This window comes from Macrobrachium nipponense, chromosome 32, assembly GCF_015104395.2.
Source record: "Macrobrachium nipponense isolate FS-2020 chromosome 32, ASM1510439v2, whole genome shotgun sequence".
Classification (NCBI taxonomy): domain Eukaryota; kingdom Metazoa; phylum Arthropoda; class Malacostraca; order Decapoda; family Palaemonidae; genus Macrobrachium; species Macrobrachium nipponense.
Window position 1 is genome coordinate 31,152,457 of NC_061094.1, and position 22,471 is coordinate 31,174,927.

General features: G+C 40.7%; 1 protein-coding gene across 1 annotated transcript in view; it reads left to right on the forward strand.

Moving 5' to 3' along the window:
• Positions 1-22,471, forward strand: part of LOC135207400 (RAB6-interacting golgin-like) — a 93,186-nt gene that overhangs the window by 49,484 nt on the left and 21,231 nt on the right. Inside the window, exons 3-4 of the mRNA XM_064239128.1 lie at positions 11,628-11,886; positions 22,156-22,296. Coding sequence (XP_064095198.1) covers positions 11,628-11,886; positions 22,156-22,296 — 400 coding nt within the window. The remainder of the gene's footprint in view (positions 1-11,627; positions 11,887-22,155; positions 22,297-22,471) is intronic.

Sequence of the window (22,471 nt, forward strand, 5' to 3'; positions counted from 1 at the left end):
GTCGCCCAGTGAACCCATCCCTCTCTTTTCCTTTCACCACCCTTTAGCTGGCCCAAGCTTGGGTGCATATTCAGGAATGTAGATTCTTGGCAGAGGTGGTGGTGGCGAGCAGAGGTAGCCGTTGTAATGGCTCCTCTCTGGTGAGGGATTTTGAGAGAGGAGAGCTAATTGGCTGGAGGTCTGTGATAGTGGCATCCACTCGCCCCTGTTGCTATAACGACACCTATGAAGATGATCGATCCAGAGGTAGTAACTTTGGCATTCCATATGGCTTTTTTCTCTGGTATATTTAGCAATTATTTTTACCTTGAAATGAGTGCTATAAGGGACATTTCACTGGGCGACACAGGCCTTCACCCAGAAAGAGATTTTTCCTTTGTCAAAATCCCTGTTTGGGCACTCGATAGGGGGCCTGGTCACGAGATGGGCCCTGGAAGGAGTGTTTCCGGATGTACAAAATCCAAGGACATGTATGAAACCCAAGTCACAATTTCTTCGGAAAAAGTCTACGAAAACTGAATCGTACAGAAACCAGGGCGTATGAAATCCGAGGTTTGACTGTACAGTACATGGGGCAATGTTTAACCAAAAGGGGCATGACCTTGAATCTGCACAATACCTTTCTCTATCCTGAACCCTAAGAAGGGGCAGAAGGGAACAGCGATAGGGATGTGTCAATATGAACGTACTTGGGCAACAGTAGCCATCCAGAAATGGTGGTAAACAGTATGCTTGTTTAATTTTGATAGGTCGAGGATCACTCTCCATTCGGAGGAATCCTTCTTGGGGATACTGAAGAGACGTGCTTGGTGGCGAATAAACAATGTTTCTCTATGACTCCTTTTAAAAGGTCTGGTCTGGTTCTAGGAAAAAACCTCTTTGAAGGGGGGGCGGGTGGAGGATGAGACTATTTCCACCCCCCTAACCCATGTAGGATAATAATGTGTCTCCAAGGGAAGGACTTCCATTGCATGTAATGCTGTAGAAGACAACTCCTGTGCATACCAATTTTATTGGTCTCCACCTTTTCCGTTGCCTTTAATAGGTATTCCAGGAATTCCTTTTCCTTTTCCTGGTATGAACGTCTTTGCCCATTTTGAAAGGGATGCTTTTGTTGCTGTTGTCCTTTCTTCTGTTGTTGTTGGAAGGAGTAATTTTTGCCATCAACAGTCAAATAATCACGATCAGGGCAACGTTACACCTTAGTGCTGCACACATAATTTGTGATCGAAATATATGTCTATAAAAAGAACAGAAGTAGAGGGCTTTCATTGGCTAACAGATCACCATGGCAACCAGCCAGCCAATCAGGTCTGAGCTGTATGTATTCTGTCTGAGAAAGAATGTTTTGATCATACGAAGCTGATGACATAAGTGCGTGTGTTTTTAATACAATACGTAGTTTTTAATAGAGTATGTCTTACTGATTATATACGTATATGAAGAACAGCATGAATTTCTTCTCATTACTTTGAGTGTAAAATTTTTGCTTCAGAGGATATTTTCACTGACATAATTTCAAAGCAAAATTAATCTCTAATCTCACGAGGATAGAATTAAGCTGCATAGTGGGAACTAGCAATCTCTCTCTCTCTCTCTCTCTCTCTCTCTCTCTCTCTCTCTCTCTCTCTCTCTCTCTCTCTCTCTCTCGTCATTTGGTGTCATTTGCCGTGTAAACGCAAGTATTGTTCAGTATCACCTTTTGTCTTCATCAAGTTTACCTTTGTCTTACCTTTCTTTCCAAAACACATACAAAGCATCATACTAAATATAAATGAAAAGTTTTGTATTTACCTTTGGTAAATAAACAGGAAAACTGTACATGATGAGCAGAGAAACAATAACTATCTTAAATCGTGGATGAACATTATGTATTTTAAATTGGCTGACCCTTTTCGATGTTCATCTTATCCAATATCCAGATTAATGGGGTCCAGTTTAACGAGGGTCAACTTTAATCAGAACTTTCTAACTTTCCAAGCAAGGTATTGTAATTGAGAGATTAAAGCTCTTTTATAAAAAGTAACTGTAAGAGGTCTATAAATTGCATGCTTTAAATGAAATGTGCACAACTCAATTCAGACCCATCAGGAAATATATTATGACTGGGAGTTCCATATTGCCATAAAGAACGCCTGGTAAAGATCATGTAGCAGAAGACAGAACGTGCCCATTAAGTAGGATACAGAGCTGAATAAACTTGGGGAACTGTGTAGCGAATTATTAAATGGATAAGTGAGTCGACAGTTAGGAAGATGAGAATTTTTCAGAGATGGGAACATATGTTTTTGAAAATTAGCCAATTATAGAAATAGGAAGAAAATTAAGAGAATTTTTCAGAGAGGGAACATATATTTTTGAAAATTTACCAATTATAGAAAAAGTGTTAAAAGTGAATCTCAGTTCCTAACATTTTTAATCAATACAATATAGTGCAAATGAACTTATATCACTGAAAAACCTTTAACAATTACATAATTAAAACCAAGTGTACAGTACAGTACAGTTCATGTTTTTAATATAGTTAAGAAAATTTAGTGAATCAAAGCCAATTGTACAGTACAATTCAAGTTTATCATATACTAGTTCAGAAAACTTGGTTATTTGATAATGTTTAGAATTATTCCCATTTCAAAGATACTTTGGTTATCTGGAAGAATTCCAGATACAGTAGTGGCTCAGGTTATAAAATTAATCCGTTCCGAAGCAGCCGTCATGACCTGATTTTTTCGTATCCAGAACTACGTTTTACATGTAAATTGCCTAATTCGTTCCAAGCCTTATAAAAACACCACGGTAAATTTTAGAATAAAGCTAAATTGACTAATAAACAATGAAATACAACAATTTGGACCATTCAGTACCTAACCTAACCTTTACTGTACCTGTAAATAAAGTGTATTAGTGTACAGGGTACAAGAAATACTGTACGTACATGTACGTACGTATGTAGTAAAATTTGGAACCACTCGGTGAACAAAAGTCTCGTTACCAAGGCTTTGGCATTAGCCCTCCACATCATCGGAAGCTTCTCCTTTAGCACTTTGTGGGCCTTGAAGGCTCGAGGAGTCTCGGAATGATGCACAAGTAGGGGCTTCACCTTACAATCCCCACTGGCGTTAGAACAAAGTGCAAGCGTAAGCCTGTCTTTCATAGGCTTATGCCCGGGTAGCTTCTTCTCTTCCCCCCGTGATGTACGTCCGACAAGGCATTTTTTTTCCAAAAAAGGCCATCTTCGTCACAGTTGAAGACTTGCTGAGAATTGTAGCCTTCCTTGATTGTCACCACGTCAAACGTCTAACAAAGGCTTGGGCCGCTTTCGTGTCCGAGCTGACAGCCTCCTCATGCCACACCACCGAATGGATGCCAGTCCGTTTACGAAATTTATCAAACCAACCCCGATAAGCCTTGAAGTCTGGGGTTACCTTTGATGTCCCTTCTCCTGCGTCATCTTTGGCCTGAGCACTCAGCTCACCGAAAATGGCGCTGGCCGTCTGGCAGATTGCCGTCTCGGTTATCGTATCACCAGCAATTTCCTTATCCTTAATCCATACAAGAAGCAGCCTCTCCATCTCATCATGCATGTGGCTCCTCTTGTTGGAAAAAATAGTCGTGCCCTTAGAAGGTGTAGCTGCTTTGATGGCTTCCTTCCACTTAAGGATGGTCCCTATCATTGACGGATATCGGCCGTATTCCTTAGCGGTCACACTCAACCGCATGCCAGCCTCATACTTCTTGATTATCTCCATCTTCATCTCCATAAAAAGCATCCTCTTCTTTCCGTGAACTTCAGCAACATTCTTGGGACCCATGGCTAATAACATAAGTAATTAAGTTCACACACAACACCATAAATTAAGTTACAGTACAACAAAAGCAAAATCACTAACACGAATTTAGTACGTTAAGGAATGAAATCTATGTGAATGAACGAATTCCATGTGTGTACGATAATACTGCCGAAACGATGCATGATGGGATAGATGCTGACCAATAGGAGAGCAGGATCTTACGGCGGTAACTAGCATCAGGAACCAATGGGAGAGCGGGAGGATGGTGGCGAGTCTACTGAGTTGGCGGCGTGCGAGTTTTAAATTTGTTCTCGGTGGCCCGGGCGAATCTCAGACTTTACAGTACTATTTACACCCTTTCGCGACCTGAATTATTTTCGTACACAGAAGCAAAAAAAAATCTTCGTCTTTGCCTTCATAACCTGGATTTTCATACATTCAACTTCCCTGGCAGATATATACTTAGCTATAGACTCCGTCGTCCCCGACAGAAATTCGAATTTCGCGGCACACGCTACAGGTAGGTAGGTCAGGTGATCTACCGCCCCGCCGCTGGGTGGCAGGAATAGGAACCATTACCTTCTAGAACCAGATTTTCTCTGTCGGTTGGAATGTAAACATACGTTTGCGGTTCCTCCTGACTTGATTTTCGTGTTTCATCGCCATCGATCTTCTGGGCTATCTTTTGCAGGGAAGTACTGGGTCTTTGGTTCGGCATACGCTTTTATTAACTTTTTAATGAATTTCGCTTCAAAATTTCGAAGAAAATATATTAAACTCTAATTTCCTACTTTAGGAAGTCAGAAAAGCATATAACTAGATACGCTTACTTTAGAAGCTTTAATAGCGTTTGTGCTAACGAGCAGTTAAAGTATTAGCAGTACTAGTAGTTGTTGCATCCTCATCACCTTCTTACTCCACAGAAACTACAAATTTATATATGCAAATTGAAGATAATGGATGTAGCTCAAAATGCGAGCTCTTAAAAGGTAAGAAGTGAATATAGTGTTCCCCATTGCAGTGGAGGGTGCGTCTGATCGGCTCTGTCTCGCTCCCAGGTCTAGACCTCTTCCAAACTCACAAGCCCAGAGGAGAAGGAATGTCGAAAAGCCGCACGGAGGTTTCAGGGAATCCCCACCGATCAGGCGTCCCCTCGGCAGGTTCTGTAGAACGTCCCAGACTGCCAAGTTCGCTATTGGAAAGGCGTCCTAAAATAGTGGAGGGTGTGTTCCGATCGGCTCTGTCTCACTCTCAGGCCTAGACCTCTTCCAATCTCACAAGCCCAGAGGAGAAGGAATGTCGAAAGCCGTAAGGAGGTTTCAGAGAATCCCCACCGGTCGGGCGTCCCCTCGGCAGGATCTGTAGTAGCGTCCCAGACTGCCAAGGATAGCCGTTGGAAAGGCATCCTAAAACAGTGTTTTTTCGTCATCCGAGTCTTCATCGAAAGGAAAATAGGGTGGAGTTCTGATAAGCTGTCGAGACCTTCTAAAAAGATTGTGGAAATCGCCAGCTTGGGATTCTAGCCCGAAAGTTTCCGGAAGACAATCCACTGAGAAGAAAAAGAAAGAGATTTATTCATTAAATCCTCCTTCCCCTAGATCGGATACGGAGAAAGAAGACGACGCTACGAAGATCCTAGGAGAAAGGCAACAGTAGATATCTTCGTTGATGGAAGTTTTGAAGAAGGATCCTCCCAGGAGAAAGGATCACTTCCTTCCCGTTAAGAAATCCCGTCCGATTGAAGTCTTTGACAGCTCGGACGAGGCGGCCAGGCGCAAATCGCCGACAAGGCGAGAGGATTCTAAAGAGGCGCCTGAAATGAGGCACAAAGCGCCTGAAACGAGGCTCCAAGCGCCTGAGGTGCCTGAAACGAGACGCAAAGCGCCTGAAGCGCCTCAAACCAGGCTGAAGCACCTGAACTGAGGCGCAAAGCGCCTGAAGCGCCTGAAATGAGGCGCAAAGCGCATGAAGCTATAAACCAGGATCTTCATCGGAGATGGAGTTAGAGGCGGACCGAGATGCTCCTCTTTGGGGAATTTTAGCAGGAATGCCTGATTCTGCGAAAGGTGAAAGACATTCGAGGCCTTCTCCTGATAAGGACGGGAGTTGTCGCACAGGCGGCCGTCGCCCTTCTCAGGATAGTCTTAATGCAAGTAAAAGCAAGAGCAAGATCGGCTTTTCCTGGCGGGGACTCAAGATGTCGCACAGGCGGCCGTAGCCCTTGTCAGGTTAGAGTCGGTACTGCTAAAAGCTCTTCACCTTACGAAAGGAGGCGCCCTCCTCCGGTTGCTCATTCTTCTCCCAATTTGATGGACAGGAAATAGAAGATAGATCGGATTTGGAAGCCAATAAGGGGGCAGGTCTCTCAGTTTATAAGACCTTAGTGACCTTTTTTATTGAAAAAAGATTAGTTCATTACTATTAAGACGATATTAAAATCTTCCCCCTTCTAAAATAATGCAACCAACCATTTACAGAAAGAGTGGCAATCGTTTGCAAATTAAACAAGATTCGTACGAGCTCTCATTCATTGATTAGAGGCTCTTCCAGATAATAGAGGCGTAGAATACGGCCTTATATCCAAGAGAATAAAAATTTGAGGGATTCTCTTCGATCCTAGGGTTTTCATTGCGATCTCTTTCGACTAATACTAATTCGTGTTTATTGACGAAAAGAACGAAGAGGGCAAGATTTCCATTCTCTCTCTGCATCGGAAAGGAAAGAATGTAGTAAGAAGATTTAGTGTATACGACTACTGAAGGACAAGTCATATACGCATAACATAGTTGCCTTGGTGGTTCGCTATGGAATTATCTATATCCTTACAGGAATTTCCTAGTAAGGAATTCGCTTAAAAGGTTTGTTACGACAATACCTAGTCAGCTTCGGTATTTAACAAAGTTTATTTGGCTTAAATACGCATTATTGAGAGCTTCCTTATGCTCGAGAATAATTTTATTATATTCCTTCATTGAATGGAGTAACTGGCAACTCAGGAAGAAGGCAGTGATACAGCGAAGGAGACGGCTGTAATTGTAAGCCAATACAGTACCATCCAGTTCTCGGTCATGAGCGGTTGGTTGCATCTCTCTCTCCTACGGGATCGAATGGTTAACCTTATATTCCCCCTACAATCATGGACTTAGCCACGAATTGAGGGGATTTATAGGCAAACATGAATAACATGGTATTCGTTTTGCTAAGGAGTTTTCAATAAAAAGATCACTTATAACCTTGCGGTAATGTTTACCGCAATGTATCAGGATTATATGAATGAGACTTACAAATGAATTTAACGCAGTAGAGCTATATATATATTAATTGATGCTCTCATGCTTACAGAAGCAAAATATTGGACTTGCTAACTTTTCGATATAGTGAGTTATTAATCGAATGGTTCAGTAGCCTCTCTGACAGCAGGCTCAGTAACGGCACGGTTAGTTCCTGATTTCGTTCCCCATCTATCTTGAAGGGGGCTCGATCCCAAGGAGGGACGAAAGGACTTATATCAATTAAGCTATTTCCACAGCTTTCTCATATTTCAAGAAGTATTGAGAATCTCTTTTTTCGCCTCTTTTCGCGTTAACAAGAGAGAATCTGTTCGGAACACAGACACGGAACGTAAAGATCCTTAAGAGGTTCGTTGCACGTCCGTGAGAACCTTCTCGATCGACAATATAACTATTGACTTATATCTAATCTTAGTTGGAAAGAGAGTTGTGGAAACCTGCGAGATGTCTTCGTCATAGATCTCTTCGCAAGATGGAAGACGAACATGCTGCTTCTATACTGCTTCTTTATTCTCAAACCAAGAAAGGTAGCAATATAGGCCATTTTTTAGTTTAAAAGGGGAATAAACTTTAGTCTTTTTTCCCCTAGATTATACATTCTTAATGGATATTAAGATAAATGGGCGTCAAAGGAAGAGAGAATGATACTTTATGCCTCATTTTGGTCTTAGAGAGATTGGATTCAAAGAGGTCACGTTCTTCTCACAGCATGTTTTAGAAGTCTGTTCCAAGAAAGTTTGGATTTTCGATCATCATCTGTTATAAATAGACCTTAACAACCTCTCCACTCTGAGTCTGTCTGCGTGCAGACTGACCAGAAGTGGACATGAATGAGAGGATTTTTCAAGGTGAATGACAATAGTCATGGCCAGGACATAGAATTGCTGCAGAGCGTGTTTGATGGAAGAGGAAACTGTCCTCTTCCGATACCTCTGTGAACCACATATAGGTTTTTTCTTCCTTTTCAGAGGGAAGAATCACCTTTGTATATATCTGCTATCAAAGAGCGCAGTAAAAGGCTATACTCTGTCTATACAAGGAGAATTAGAGATAGCAGAGGATTAAGATCTTCGCGATCTTATACGATACCTCAATATGACAAGAGTAGGATATCATGTACTTCGAATGGGATCTTTTGTGGCCTCAGATTCCGTGTTCCGACAAGATGGAACTGCTCCTCATCAAACTTCTTTGAGAAATTTTATGAGGGAATTCTTTGTTTTCTCTTGGCCCTAAACTACCAAGAAGACAAGTGAATATTTTGTGCATTGGAATCTCGCATCAGATTCAATGGAGACTCGGCAATGGGTTCTTGCCAGCATAGTATGTCTGGCAAAAGAACTAAAACCCTCTATTCCTGACTCAACGCTTTTAAATAGAAGTTTCGTTGCCCAGGCAGGGTGCTTACGTTTTCACTTACATAAGAAGAGATGGTTTAAACGTTTTGCCTACAAAGTCTTTGGGATGCGATGAGGGCTCGAAATGCTTCCCAGAAGGTATTCAGAGAGATACAATGAAGAGCTAGAAATCAGGAGTCCTCCCAATTTCAGCTCGGAGTCTCCTTTGACTTCCAAGCCTCTTCCCTTCCTTCGGACAAGGATAGGTAAGATTCTGCAACGAGGAACTTCATCAACAAGTAAGAAGAGATCTCGTAGGCAACGGAAGGATTCAAGAAGGATCCTCCTCGGAGGAAGACTCTTATCTCTCGTACTGTTAGATGTTCTATCGTCTAATGGATGTAGTTTACCACAATCACCTCCCCTGGCGGAGAGGCCAGAAGCTCAAAGTGGAAGAATTTCTTCCACCCTTCTCCAATCTCCTGATAAATTATTGTGGAGGTTCAGGACTTTCGGACAATGTAGCGCCAACCAGGCGCCAAATGCCAAAACAGGTGTAAAAAACGCCAGAGGCAGACAGTTTCAAGGAACACTGTCATTGTCTGATGAAGAAAAAGAGGGGGCCTCCAACCTAGCGCAGATGCGCTAGAGGAGAACAAATCGGACAGATAAGAGTGTCCGATGTGGACATCGCCAGACATCCTCGAGACTCTACCAAGCTCGAAGCTCCAGCAAGTGGAGAAGAGTCAGCCAGGCGCCAAGCACCAAATAGTGCCAGTCTGGAGCCAGGCGCGAAGCTACTTCCAGGACTAGGTGCCAACCAAGCGTCAGGCGCCAGGCAGGAGCCAGGCACCAAATAGTACCAAGCGTCAGGCGCCAGGCTCCAGCCAGGCGCGAGGCGCCAGCCAGGCGCGAGGCTCCAGCCAGGCGCGAGGCGCCATCCAGGCGCGAGGCGCCAGGCAGACGTGAGACGCCAGGCAGGCGCGAGGCACAAGGCAGGCGCGAGGCGCCAGGCAGGCACGAAGCGCCAGCCAGGCGCGAGGCTCCAGCCAGACGCCAGCCAGGCTCTAGGCTTCATCCACAAGAGATCCATTTCAAAGAAGCCTTGGTCTTCCTTGAAACAAGTGTGATCGCTAAAGCACTCCATGAGTAACTTGATGATTCCTTCAAACAGCATGAAGTGCGAGCTTTTATGAATTCTTGTTCTTTCCATAACAATATGTCATCAGGACATATTAGCTGTCACTTTCGGGAGATGCAACTCTGTGTTGACTTCCCATTATATGAAGGAGGTCAAGTTGACCTACGAGAGATCCTTCTCTCTTGGTTATATGTGTCTAAGGATACGTTGCTGGGATAGGGAGCCGACACTGATCCTTAACTAAGTGAGTTAATTTTATTTTAACATAGTATTTTTTACTTTGGGTTGTTTGAAAGGAGTTTGGGGATAACTTTTTTCAAACTAAGCACAAACCCTCGTGTTAGGATCAGGTGATCGGGATCGGTGTTGTGCTCCTTAATTATGCCACTAGGCATAGGTATATTGTCGTGTAAGTGGATAAGACCCCAGTGACAACTGCCATCAGGTTCTGTCGAATAGGTGGATAAGACCCCATTGACAGCCCTCACAAGAGCTCTCAACCATAGGTCACATCCTCGCTGAGGCTCTTGAGATTAAGCAGGCTCCTAGCAATAGCTAGGAAGTCAACCCTTCGTCTAAACACATAGGAACCAAGGTTTTATTTATTTATTACCTACAACGTATGTTGTTTACCTGTCTAATCAGTAAATAGCTGTCTCTTACCCTCCGCCAAAGGTGCCAATCAGCTAAGTATATATCTGCCAGGGAAGTTGAATGTATGAAAATGATATTGTTATTGTACAATAAAGTTTCATACATACTTACCTGGCAGATATATATACGATAAATGGCCCACCCAGCCTCCCCTCAGGAGACAGGTAGAGAAAATCTGGTTCTAGAAGGTAATGGTTCCTATTCCTGCCACCCAGCGGCGGGGGGGTAGATCACCTGACCTACCTACCTGTAGCGTGTGTCGCGAAATTCGAATTTCTGTCGGGGACGACGGAGTCTATAGCTAAGTATATATCTGCCAGGTAAGTATGTATGAAACTTTATTGTACAATAACAATATCATTTTTCGTACGTATGGACTTTCATATGTAGGGGTATGACTGTAGTTCGGAACAAAGACTTTGATTTACTTCAGACTGTTTCATTCTGTTCAGGCTTTGAGATGATACCAATTGGCCATCTCAGGCAACTGATGTCACAAGGGTTATGCGTCACTGAGAAAAATGAAGGTGTTGAAACAGATCAGTCAGTTTTATGAAGCTTTTGGCTACCTGTGATAGGAGTATACTGTAATAGTAGTCTTTAAAATCAAGAGAGCATTGTTGTTCATCTGTCTTACGACAGAATTCACATTGTTGTGTGGTGGTCCCTAACAAGAGTAAAATTTATTTGTACTTAATGTAAGAATTATACAGTCCTTTCATGAATGGCTTTCACTTGTGGAAAGTTTTTGGGTTAGTGAGAATATCTCCTAAATGTATTTAGTATCCTCAAAAAGACTGAATTTTGGAAGAAATAGAGGAAGGTGATAAAAAGAATAAGATGATGGAAGAGTACCAGAGCAGTTTGTCTTAAAAATGAGTGTGCATGCTCATTTACATCTGAATTCAAAAAAACAAAAGTAATGTTTATTTATACATTCTGTAAGCATAGTGCTTTCTTGTTCCTTCCCTTTTAAGGCACTTTGCATCTCAGTGTTGGTAGAATTGTTGAAGAACTGGAGCCTGGCATCAGCAGGAATAAGTTTATGGAGAATACTACAATATCAGAAAAAACTGAGCTCATGACTCCACAGTTTTCAAGTACAAATACATAGTAGTGGGAAAAGGTGAAAAGCTTAAGTTAGCTGAGCTAGGCCAAATGTTCAATATGTTGAATCCTAGACTGCTCATAGCAAAGATTTCAAGTGAAAGTAGAAATTTGCCTCCAACTCAACTTGCCTTCTCCCTCTCCCCCTCTCTCTTCCTCTCAATGTATTTAAATAGCTTAAGGCTTTGTTACCTTTCCTCTTAAATGAGAAATTTAAGAAATTATTTTGAAATGCTTTACAGTGGTCTATTTCACTAACTTGAAGTAGCAAATCTAACCACATTTTTCCATATTTTTTTGGTTGCAGGAAGTCATCCAAAAAACGTCAAGATTCGTTTACGAGAAAATAATTCATACGAAGTAGTTTCAACGAATTCATTAACTGAAGAAGATCAATTTGAAAATGATAAAGCAGAGACAGAAGAGCTTCTTGATCATGGTATTGATGAAGACAATGACAGAGGGGGTGATGAGGCATCTCTTGAAAAATTTCAGAAACGTCAAAAGATGATGGAGGAACAAAACAGGAGAAGAAGAGAAATTCTGTCAAAGGCCATCGCTGACAGGTAATTGTTGTTTATCTTTGCTTTCAACATGAAATATAGTAAACTTAAAATGAGGATATTAGGTGTTAACAAAAAGAAAAGTCCATTGTTTAATGTTTTTGCAAACTAAGTTGATGACACTCCACTCAAACTAAAAACTTTCAAATCACTAGGTATGGAGTTTAAAAATACCATTTCAGATTGGAGTTTTACAGAATTATTCAACCTTTAATTGGCTCTAAGTTTATATATGATCATTTTTACAGCATATCACAAAGTATCAAGTCTGTGCAAAGACCAAGAAAAGAGACATGCAGGAGTTTTATTACTTTTCCCTCTGTTGAAAATGTTTTGTATGTACATGATTCACTGCTTAGGTAATGGAAACATGCAACTGACAGAAACTGCTAAATGGAGAAAACATGAATGAAGTAATTTCAGTGTAAATCTTTAGAAATAATTTTACATCAATGATGTAAAATAGTAGTCTGCATTTGTTTAAAAAGTTTAAAAACATATAAGTCATACTCAATTACATCTGGACTAGTATAAGGGAATTAATGCAGTCTTAACTGAGGTTTTGCAGTTTGCTGTTAAAATTGATTTGCACAGAGTAATCCCAAATGATGGAAAGGGTGTGGTTATAGTTGCTCTGTTTGTGTCAAAAGATGCCCGAGCACAAGAAAGATAGGGGCTGCAGTGCATGCATGGACAGAGTTATTTCAAAATGCATGAGAGAAATTAAAAGCTCTTATGTAGGTCCAATTATCTCCATACTACATAATTCCTACACCCTGATAAGTAGCATTCCCTCCTAATTTCCTCCAGTCATGAATTGCTCAGTACTACCAACTGCTGGCTGTCTCACCTAAAGGAGTTGAGATAAGATTATCTTCCCACACCCATCTTGTTCTGGTAGCAGATGAGTCCATTTTTACAAACTTCTGCTGTAAATATGGATTATTTTTTTCATACTACTTATAATTAATTTTCCACTTTTTTCACTCTTCAAGAATATTGTTTTTCATTTTACTGTCCAGATTCATGGTCTTGAAAGAGATAGTCATCAGTTGATAAAGACATCAAAAGAACCAGTAAATAAATCTAGTGAATATTTTCCACAGAGGGAAGCTCTAGTACTCACTGTGTTTCATACATCATTGCTGATTCTCTCACCAGACTACCTAAAAATTTATTCATTAGCTTCAGTATTTAACAGCCTTTATCTTCACATTGGCACCCTTTCAGACTAAAAAAGGGATTTTGACGTAGGAAAAATCTATTTCTGGGCGAGGAAGCCGTGTCGCCCAGTGAAATGTGTCCTCTTTAGCACTATTTCTAGTAAAATATTGCTATAATACCAGAGAACTGCTAAATTGGACATGTCAGAAGTCTCTGACTCGCTCACCTAAATAAAAGGTGTCGGTATAAAACTGGGGCGAGTGTTAAACACTACATCAGCAACCCCTCCAATTAGCCTTTTCCTCATCAAAAGACCCTAAATACGGGGAGCCGACCCATAGGTCACACCCAGCTACCCTGTTGAAGGAGTCTGATGTCATTCTTATCGATAGCCTCCCAGCGTTTGAACGCTTTATTTCAGCTATCTGTTCCTTTTCATTGATTTCGTTATTCTTTATTGTTATGGATCGTCAATCTGCCACTTCACCCAAGTTAAGTACTGGTTCGCCCTTTTTCAATATTTAGGGAGTGATTTTGCCTTTCGTTTTGCCTTTATTTAGGGTTTTGTTAGGCGTCTCTTTTCCGTAGCGAGCGGCGGCGAGTCGCCATTTCGTCGTTCCCTTGTTTTGTACCAGTTTCGAGTGGGTTTCCTGCCTACTCGTAACTTGTGATATTTCATTATATATATATACTCGTAACTTGTGATATTTCAGTATATTTTTATTTATGTCTTGGGTGGCAGTATTTTTGTCGATCTTGTTTTCATTTATGTTTTGTTATTTTCATTAATTCCATGTTTTTCACGGGGGTCTGCTTTCGCACACGTTTCCTTTGTTACGTGCTTCCCTGTATTTCCACCGTCCCCCCCCCTTTTATTTATTTTTAAGTTTGGTATATTTCATTCAAGAAATTTCCCCTTTTTTCTTTTCGTCAGCTTGCCGTTTCTTTTCGTTTTGTCAGTAGGCAAGTAGTTTTTTCCATTTTGCGCCCACCGTTATCGAGTGGCCTTCATTGCGTTTTATATTTTACGACATTTTATTTTTCATTATCGCCCCCCGTGTTAAAGCATGATTTTCTTTTAGCTTTAAGTAATTCATTTATTTTGTCTATTTATATGTTGGATGTTCGGTCGGCTAGCCTATATAGGCTATGCCTGCGTTTTCCTTGTGATCCTTTATTCACGAGGATACGCTGGTCACGTGATCGTCTCCCCATCAGCCCTCCTTCTCAGAGCTTATTGACTTATTAACTATGTATGTATCCCCAGAGCACTTTGAATTATAAATGAGAAAATAAAATATGTATAGCATTTGTACATGGTAGTCATGGACACCTTTGATCTTTTTAAAATAACACAGTAGCACCTCGGCTAAACAGACAGACACCTTGGGGTCTGGTCATTCAATAAATAAAAAAAAATTCTGGTATCTCAGGTATTTTTCCTTCACAACCTTTCCAGGTTGGATGTGGGCTGAAACCTGCCACCTGAGGAGCTGACATCCCCCCCACAATATGCATTCTCAGGAATACTGTTAAACCTGCCACCTGAGGTGCTGACTCCCCCCCCCCCACTCAAATGTATTCTCAGGAATACTGTAAAACACACTTTTAATCATCCTTACTCTTCTGGAGCAATGCTGGATTGAAGTTTGTGCTTCTTTTAATCCTCTCCAGGTTTTCCTGAGGTCACCTGAGAGTACTCCTAGTGCTCCCAAGATAATGTATGTATACTAATTCTCCTTTGGTATACTATAGTCTTCTGACTTTCATTTGTAAATCTTGGTACTTCTCTGTTTTTTTTATCTTATATCATTGCCCCAGATTACCTTGATGTTTTTGTTGTCCATCACTTTCTGGTATATGGCTGTACCACTCTTCTCAACATAGTTGGTGGTTTTCTTTGCATATCTTCCAATGCAAAGCCTTGGCAAGTGTGCCATGTATTTTTCTTTTTTTTTTTAACTAATTCTAGGTATTAATTTATGGTGTGGTTGATGTTCGTACTCTATTTACATTTTCGTCAAGCAGGTGTTGTGAATAAGTGGTCATCTGATGTATTTTGTGCATATTGCATAAATAGTGCTTGCAGTTTCCTTTAGCAGTCCCTGGTAAGCCATCTTCAGCTTCATCCTGAGTCAGCCACTGGTATGTTCCATGCATATGTTCTTTACTCAATATGTATTGTTCTTTACTCAATATGTATTGTTACAATCCCTCACATTTTGTATTCATCTTCTACCTTTTCTTCTTGGAAAGTAGAGACCTCCCACATTCGCTCTCAGATGCAGTGCATTATTGTTCTTCTGTGTTTTGTTTTTTCTATTCATATTTTATAGATCTTAATTTGTCCTGTGTACTGTTCTCCATTATGTTTTACTACGTAGTACAGGGAATAGATATGGGTGTGCAAAGTTGCTAAGAAGTGCTTACTGGTAATAATAATAATAATAATGGGAAAAAGGACTGATAAAAGTAGACAAAGACTCAGGAAAATACAGAGAGAGGAGAATGACAAACAGAACAAGGGAATGGCACAACAAACCAATGCACAGACATTACATGAGACAGACTAAAGAACTGGCCAGCGATGAAACAAGGCAATGACTACTGAGAGGAGAACTCAAGAAGGAAACAGAAGGAATGCTAACTGCAGCACAAGACCAGGCCCTAAGAACCAGATATGTCCAAAGAACAATAGGTGGAAATAACAGCTCACCCATATGCTGGAAGTGTAATGTGAAAAACGAGACCTTAAATCACATAGCAAGCGAATGTCTGGCACTTGCACAGAACCAGCACAAAAAGAGGCACAATTCAGTAGCAAAAGCCCTCCACTGGAACCTGTGCAAGAAACACCAGCTACCTTGCAGTAATAAGTGGTACAAACACCAACCTAAAGGCGTGATAGAAAACAATCAAGCAAAGATCCTCTGGGACTATGGTATCAGAACAGACAGGGTGATATGTGCCAGTAGACTAGACATGACATTGATTGACAAAATCAAGAAGAGTTTCACTCATTGATGTTGCACTACCATGGGAAACCAGAGTAGAAGAGAAAGAGAGATAAAAGATTGATAAGTATCAAGACCTGAAAATAGAAAAAAGAATGATATGGGATATACCAGTGGGAAATTGTATCTATAACCATAGGAACACTAGGATTGATCCCAAGGAACCTGGAAAAACTAGATGCCGAAGTAGGTTCAGGACTCATGCAGAAGAGTGTGCTCCTAGAAACAGCATAGACTGTGAGACAAGTGATGGACTCCTAAGGAGGCAGGATGCAACCCAGAACCCCACACAATAAAAACCACCCAGTCGAATAGGATGACTGTGATAGACATAATAATAATAATAATAATATTCTATTGAAGAGATTGCTGCTTCAGCTGCATTTATTTCATAGAAGTTCTTTTCTGTTCTTTTTATCACTACTTTTTCAATATTATTTAGGTTGGCGAGTAACGCACCTATTGGATACATAGGAAAAGTCAAGATCTATGAATTTTATGAACTTTATGTATATTCAAATCTGGTGTACATTATCTGTAGATTAATACAATCTAAGCGAATACTCCCTGTAAAAACTGAAGTAATTTAGGCCAACGTTTCTTCTAGATATGACCAGATATTCTCAAGGCTGTGGCTTTGAGTAGACTGATGATGTTTCGGTGCTACCCTATTTTATAGTCGGGAGGTCAGCAGGGTATCTGTGAGCTGAATTTTCATTGGTTGGGGGGTGCGGTGCTCCTCTGCTATTGGCAACTGGAAGGAATCTTCAAGCTACTTTCTAGAGTTGAAGTTCTCGCTGTCCATTGGCTGCTGGACACTGCATGATGTCACGGCAGGCTGAATTTTCATCTGCTGCCAGGTGGCTGGTATGATCAGGTATGACTTGGTTGGTATTTTCTCTCATTCTGGTATTGCCATAGTGTGGTATTTTTCTTCGTAGGTTTGTGGGGAGGAAAAGCACCTCTTGGGTGGTGTTCAGAGAGGGCTTTTCCTATTGAATGAGGAGGACCTCTAAAAAGCGGAGAAGTCTCTTATCTGGGGCTCTCCCAATTATCCTTGTGTTTGGATAATCCTGTCGTGATGGGATTAATCCTAAACGCAAGGCTTCGAAGGACAATCGTGAAACAGCCAGCCTTCTTCTTTCTCTTCTGAGAGTGCACATACGTGTTTCTCTTTCAACCTTCTTTCCAATTGGGAAGAAGGCAAAAGGAAGGACATAAAAAAGAATGCTCATAACAGACATTCTCCTACTGCTGGTACTTGGAAGAATAGTTGTCTGTCGAGTCTCTGAACTTGATAACGGCATAGCTGAAACTCGGTAGTAGGTTTCCTTCAGGAGAAGTACCTGCTTTCTTACGGGTCTCAACCATCTTCCATTGAACTTCCACCTCTTCTGTATTATCATTTTGGCAACAGCCAATTAGGCTAAGAGCTAGTGGTCTTTGGTGTCCTGTTGTTGCCGTAAAAGACTCCCTTTGGGACAGCTTTGCCTTCACTATCTTCATTAGAGTATGAAGGAGGTCTACTTCCAGTCCTTAATCCTTTTCCTCTCTCAGATGACAAGGAAGAATTAGGCTGGTGCTCGATCAACAGGAACCTTTGAATATGCTTAAACAGGCAGTCCCTGGTTATCAGCTGGGTGCTGATAAGCAAAAACTGACATTAACTGAAACTCAGTGATTTAGGGTGCTTATGGTGCCTGTTAAGTAAGTTATGGTGCCATAACTTTATTACTGGCACCTTATGGCGCCGTTATGGTGCCATAAATCGTCTAGTACCATAAAACCAGATCGCCATTAACTGAGTCCGCCATTAACCAAGGACTGTCTGTACTATATTCTCCTTGTGACATGTGTCTGTTATCAGATGCACCAACTGAGTAATAGGCGTATACCTGTAGGACCGTTGTCTTCAAGTGTGTGACCGAGACGATAAGTACCTTCTCATCCACATCCTGAAACTCGAGGCAGCCACTTGGGCCTCCCAAGAGCTTCGGGATAAGATTTTGAGGCACAAAGTTGTTGTTAAGCAACAAAACCACAGTAGTAGCATTTATCACCAAACAAAAGGGTTTTATTTCCCTCCTGTTTCAGTTAACATGCAGATATTCAAGTGTAACTTTAATGCACTCGATAGCTTAATCAGCCAAACACATTTCTGGATGAAATGTACTGGCAGGCAACTCAGCCTCTAGATTTGCGTGCTGGGCAGATTTCTGCTTTCCTCACAGAGAGATTGTTTGTCTTAGTATTGTTTCTATACTAATGAGAAACTTCTCTCTTGCCACTACAGAGACCCAAGGTCTCTGGGCAGCATATGACTCGTTAAGGGTTTCTCTCTCATGCTCCACATATGCCCTTGTAAGAATCATCAGACAGAGATATGTCTCAGAAGACTCTCTATCATCTTTCTGTTCACCACCCAATACAGTAACCTGTATGTCTTCTGCTTCATCGCACCTGACCCATGGGCCTCTGTGATGACTCAGAATTACTTTTTTCAGACAAACTCAACAGTTTTTGTCTTCTCTCTATATTTTTTCTAATGGGTAGTGTTCAACAAACAATGATCGAGGACTTCGCCTGGCACCCGACCTGCCAGCTCTGCTTCCAAGGTAACAATCTTCAGTGTCATTGACACAAGAGTGGTTCCTCGGGTAGTACAATCCCTGTGTCTTCATGGCTACAGGACTATCTTGCAAGCATAGGCTTCCTCGCCAAGCAGCAACTGAAATAGCTGGATAACTCTCTCAGTCCTCTGTAACATTCCATGTATTGGAGCTGTCTTTGCCGGTTGGTGTCATTGACGGGACTTTTCCCGTGGTCAGAGTTGCGAGAGTTGCTGCTCTCCGATTCAACTGTGAAAGATGAAGGTCCACATTCGGCCTAGTATTTAACATGAAGTAGTATTGTTTCTCCTCAGTCAAAATTCAACTACTGATGAGAAACTTCTCTTTGTCTTGCTGTAACAGGGACCCCAGGTCTCTGGATGGCATTGGACTCTTGTTTAAGGTTCCTTTCTCATGCTCCCCACACGTCCTTGCGAGTATCATCAGACAGAGATTTGTCTCTCAAGACAGCATCTCTTCTCACTCCAGCATTGGCAAAGAGGATAGACGATTTGCTTGGATCTTCGTTAATGTCACCTTTCAAAAGGCGGGTATCGATGTCTTCGCTCCATCTCATATGTTGTAACGATCTTCAGATCATACGGCATCTGTTGCCAGGTTCGAGTCCTTCATGATCCCCTCTGCCTTGGACTTTGTATTCAATGATCCAGATCAATCATTACTTTGTCCTGTTAGTGTGTTGCTGTACTTTTAAAAAAGACTCGGCATCCCTGACATGGATGTTGATAACTTTTCACTACGTATTACTGAATTGCCAAGGAAGAAGTGTCTATGGACACATCTTTCTCCTGATTTTGTGAGGCAATTGGGAGGAGTTTCTCTGCAGCTGGCAATGATGTCACCTGTACGCTTCCCCGGTGAGCTCATGGAATCAATGGCTTAGTCCATATCTCGCATTCCAGAGAAATCTGTCAGTCTGGATAGAGAAATGTGGTCTCATCTGACCACATTTATAAATTTCTATCTTCAGGTATTGCCCACAAGTCCTTGGAGCCCTTTTTCCTTGGACGTGTGGTGGCTGTTCAACAAGTTACGTTTTCTCAACCAGCTCCTTTAACAAGACAGGTAGCATCTCGCCAAAGGTGTTTAGGAAGTGAGAAGCATTAAGAGAGTAACTAGACCTCCTCTTCTTCCACATCCCTCTACTTTTCTTTCTTAGGGCAGAGAATAGGACTCAAACCTACACTTGCTGGAACTGCACTCTGATGTGGATAGTCTACACATCGAGTACCCGTTCTATTTTCTTTATAAAATATTATAAGCAATCCATCTCCTTCCTCAAGCAAGGGTGGGAAGGAGAAAATGGCATTAAGGCAACCCTTTTCAAGCCTTTGACTTACTGCCTCCAACTGTTAAGATTCTTCCTAGACCTTTTTCCATATGAGTTACGATTCCTCACTCATTCAAAAAGTCTGACATTTGATCCCGCAGTTCCTTTACTCTGATCATTATGTCAGAGGCAAGGTATTCCTCCTTGCTCTTTCGATCAGGAGGAGTAGCCTAGGTGTGCAGAACTCCAGTCAGTTCAAAGAGACTCGTGCAGATTCCTTCGTCCAATCACTGAGTCTTTCTAATGTCAAAGACTGATGGTTTGTATATTATCTTGTGTAGGAACAAATCAAAATTTTTTCAAGTATGTTGTATTATTCCTAACAGTACAAACCTGAAGTCCTTTACACATTAAGCCCACCTCATGCCACCCCTCAATCTGAAACCAGGGCCCAAAGGCAAACTAGAATGCTTATATCCAGGGAGGTGGGTATTCCTGCTTACCAGATGGTAGTTACTGCCTAACCACCTTGTTCATAAGTATAGCAGCCGTTTTCCAACTTCGGCAAAGGTAATTCCTAATGTAAAGGACCTTAAGTTTGTATAGTTACGAAAAATACAATTTACTTTAAAAAATTTTCATTTTTTCATACAAACCTAATACTACGTACGTATCTATCCATACATGCAAAGTACTCCCACCTGACTTTAATTTTCTTTCTTTTTAAGAGAGACATAATTATCTGGGACAGTGTTTCGGCACACAAAGCCTCTTGATTAGAAGTAAAAAAAAATTGATTTTGTTTTATATGCTATATCTTGTGCAGTGAATATGCATCATAAAGTACAGTAATACCCCAAACTTACATGATTCGAGTTGCGCGAATTTACAATAGAGCAAACTTTTCATCAGAACCTAACTAATTATCATACATGAGTTCTTCACAATAGCGCAGACATTTTCAAACCCTCCAGAAGCACTGCAAACCCTGCAAAAGTTTGTTTAATTTATTATGCAAATTTTTACATTTTAAAGCTTTTCTGTTTAAAATATTTATTCAAAATGTATTATTTTTATTTTTGTACATGCATAAATATGCAGTTGGTGCATATATGTACTTTTATAGTATGTGATACCAACTCACAAAGTTACTGCACTTTTCAAAGATGATATCCCTTCAGAAACTTTAATTTCTGAACTATGTACTAATATACTACAATTAGTAAAAGTTTTCATGCTTTTAAGTGTAAAATCAGTACGGAGATGATGTGTATGCTATTTATATTTTTTAAAATGATACAAAGGCAGTAGGTAATTCAGTGTTAGTCACTATATAAGAACTCCATGATCAACTAGTAAAACATCAGAGTTGTCGTTCTGTGAAAATTACTTTCTTAACCTCGCAGAAAAGTGCTGGTACAATTTGTATGTACTATGTTATGTAATTACAGCACATACAGTTAATGTACTTTCAGAAGATGTGATCCCATTCGCACTTTTTAAAGATGATACCCCTCTAGAGTTTTACTTACATGACATATCTCTCTCTCTCTCTCTCTCTCTCTCTCTCTCTCTCTCTCTCTCTCTCTCTCTCTCTCTCTCTCTCTCTCTCTCGTGTAGTTAGCTCTCACACTAGTTCATGATTTTAAATTGATTTAATTTTACCTTCACCCTCTGCAAACATTACTTATGTACATACATGTCTTCTTTATTGATTGTATTTAATTGTGTGACTTTGTTATGACTGACTTATGAAGTTTACCTAGTGATTCAAAGAAAACTTTTACTCTGACGGAAAAAGAAAATGGCATTCCATGAATTAGGGCTAACGTTAGTATATGTACGAAAGTGGATACATATGTAAATAGTAGTTACTGTAACTATTTTTATGCCAACCAGTTATTCCTTTTTTAAGGGTAATGTATTAAACTAACTTTTAAATCAAATAACAGTAACTTTAATTTCATTTAAAAGTTAGCCTATTGCTTAGGGAGCATGATTAGGGTCATCTTTCGTGTTCAAACTAGAAGTAAGCATTTATTAGCAATTTCAGAGACCGTGCCAAACTTACGCGAAACTTCCCCTTGCGCAAGGGGGTCTGGAACCTAACCTCGCGTAAGTTCGGGATTTTACTGTAAATCTTTGTCTTGAAGGTTACATTTCACTTGGCATTAAAGTTTCTTTTGTATTGTAGGAGTCGCCGCACTCAGTCAGAAGCACAAAAATTGAAGCAGATACAGTCTGAATTAGCCAAGTTGGACACCCTTCTTTCTACTGATGTTTCTATTCTAAGAGACCAAATAGAGGTTGCCAGTTTAGAATTTAATGAGGCCCAGTAAGTACTGTTTTGTCTTATGCTTGTGCAGACACAAATGTGTTTTACAAATCTTCATGCAGTAGTACTGTATTCTGTTGTGGTTGGTTATTACAAATCAGTTATCTCATAGTAATCCTTGTAGTATATGTTGTTTCTTGCATATTGTACTCATAAATAATGACTGGGTATTTAT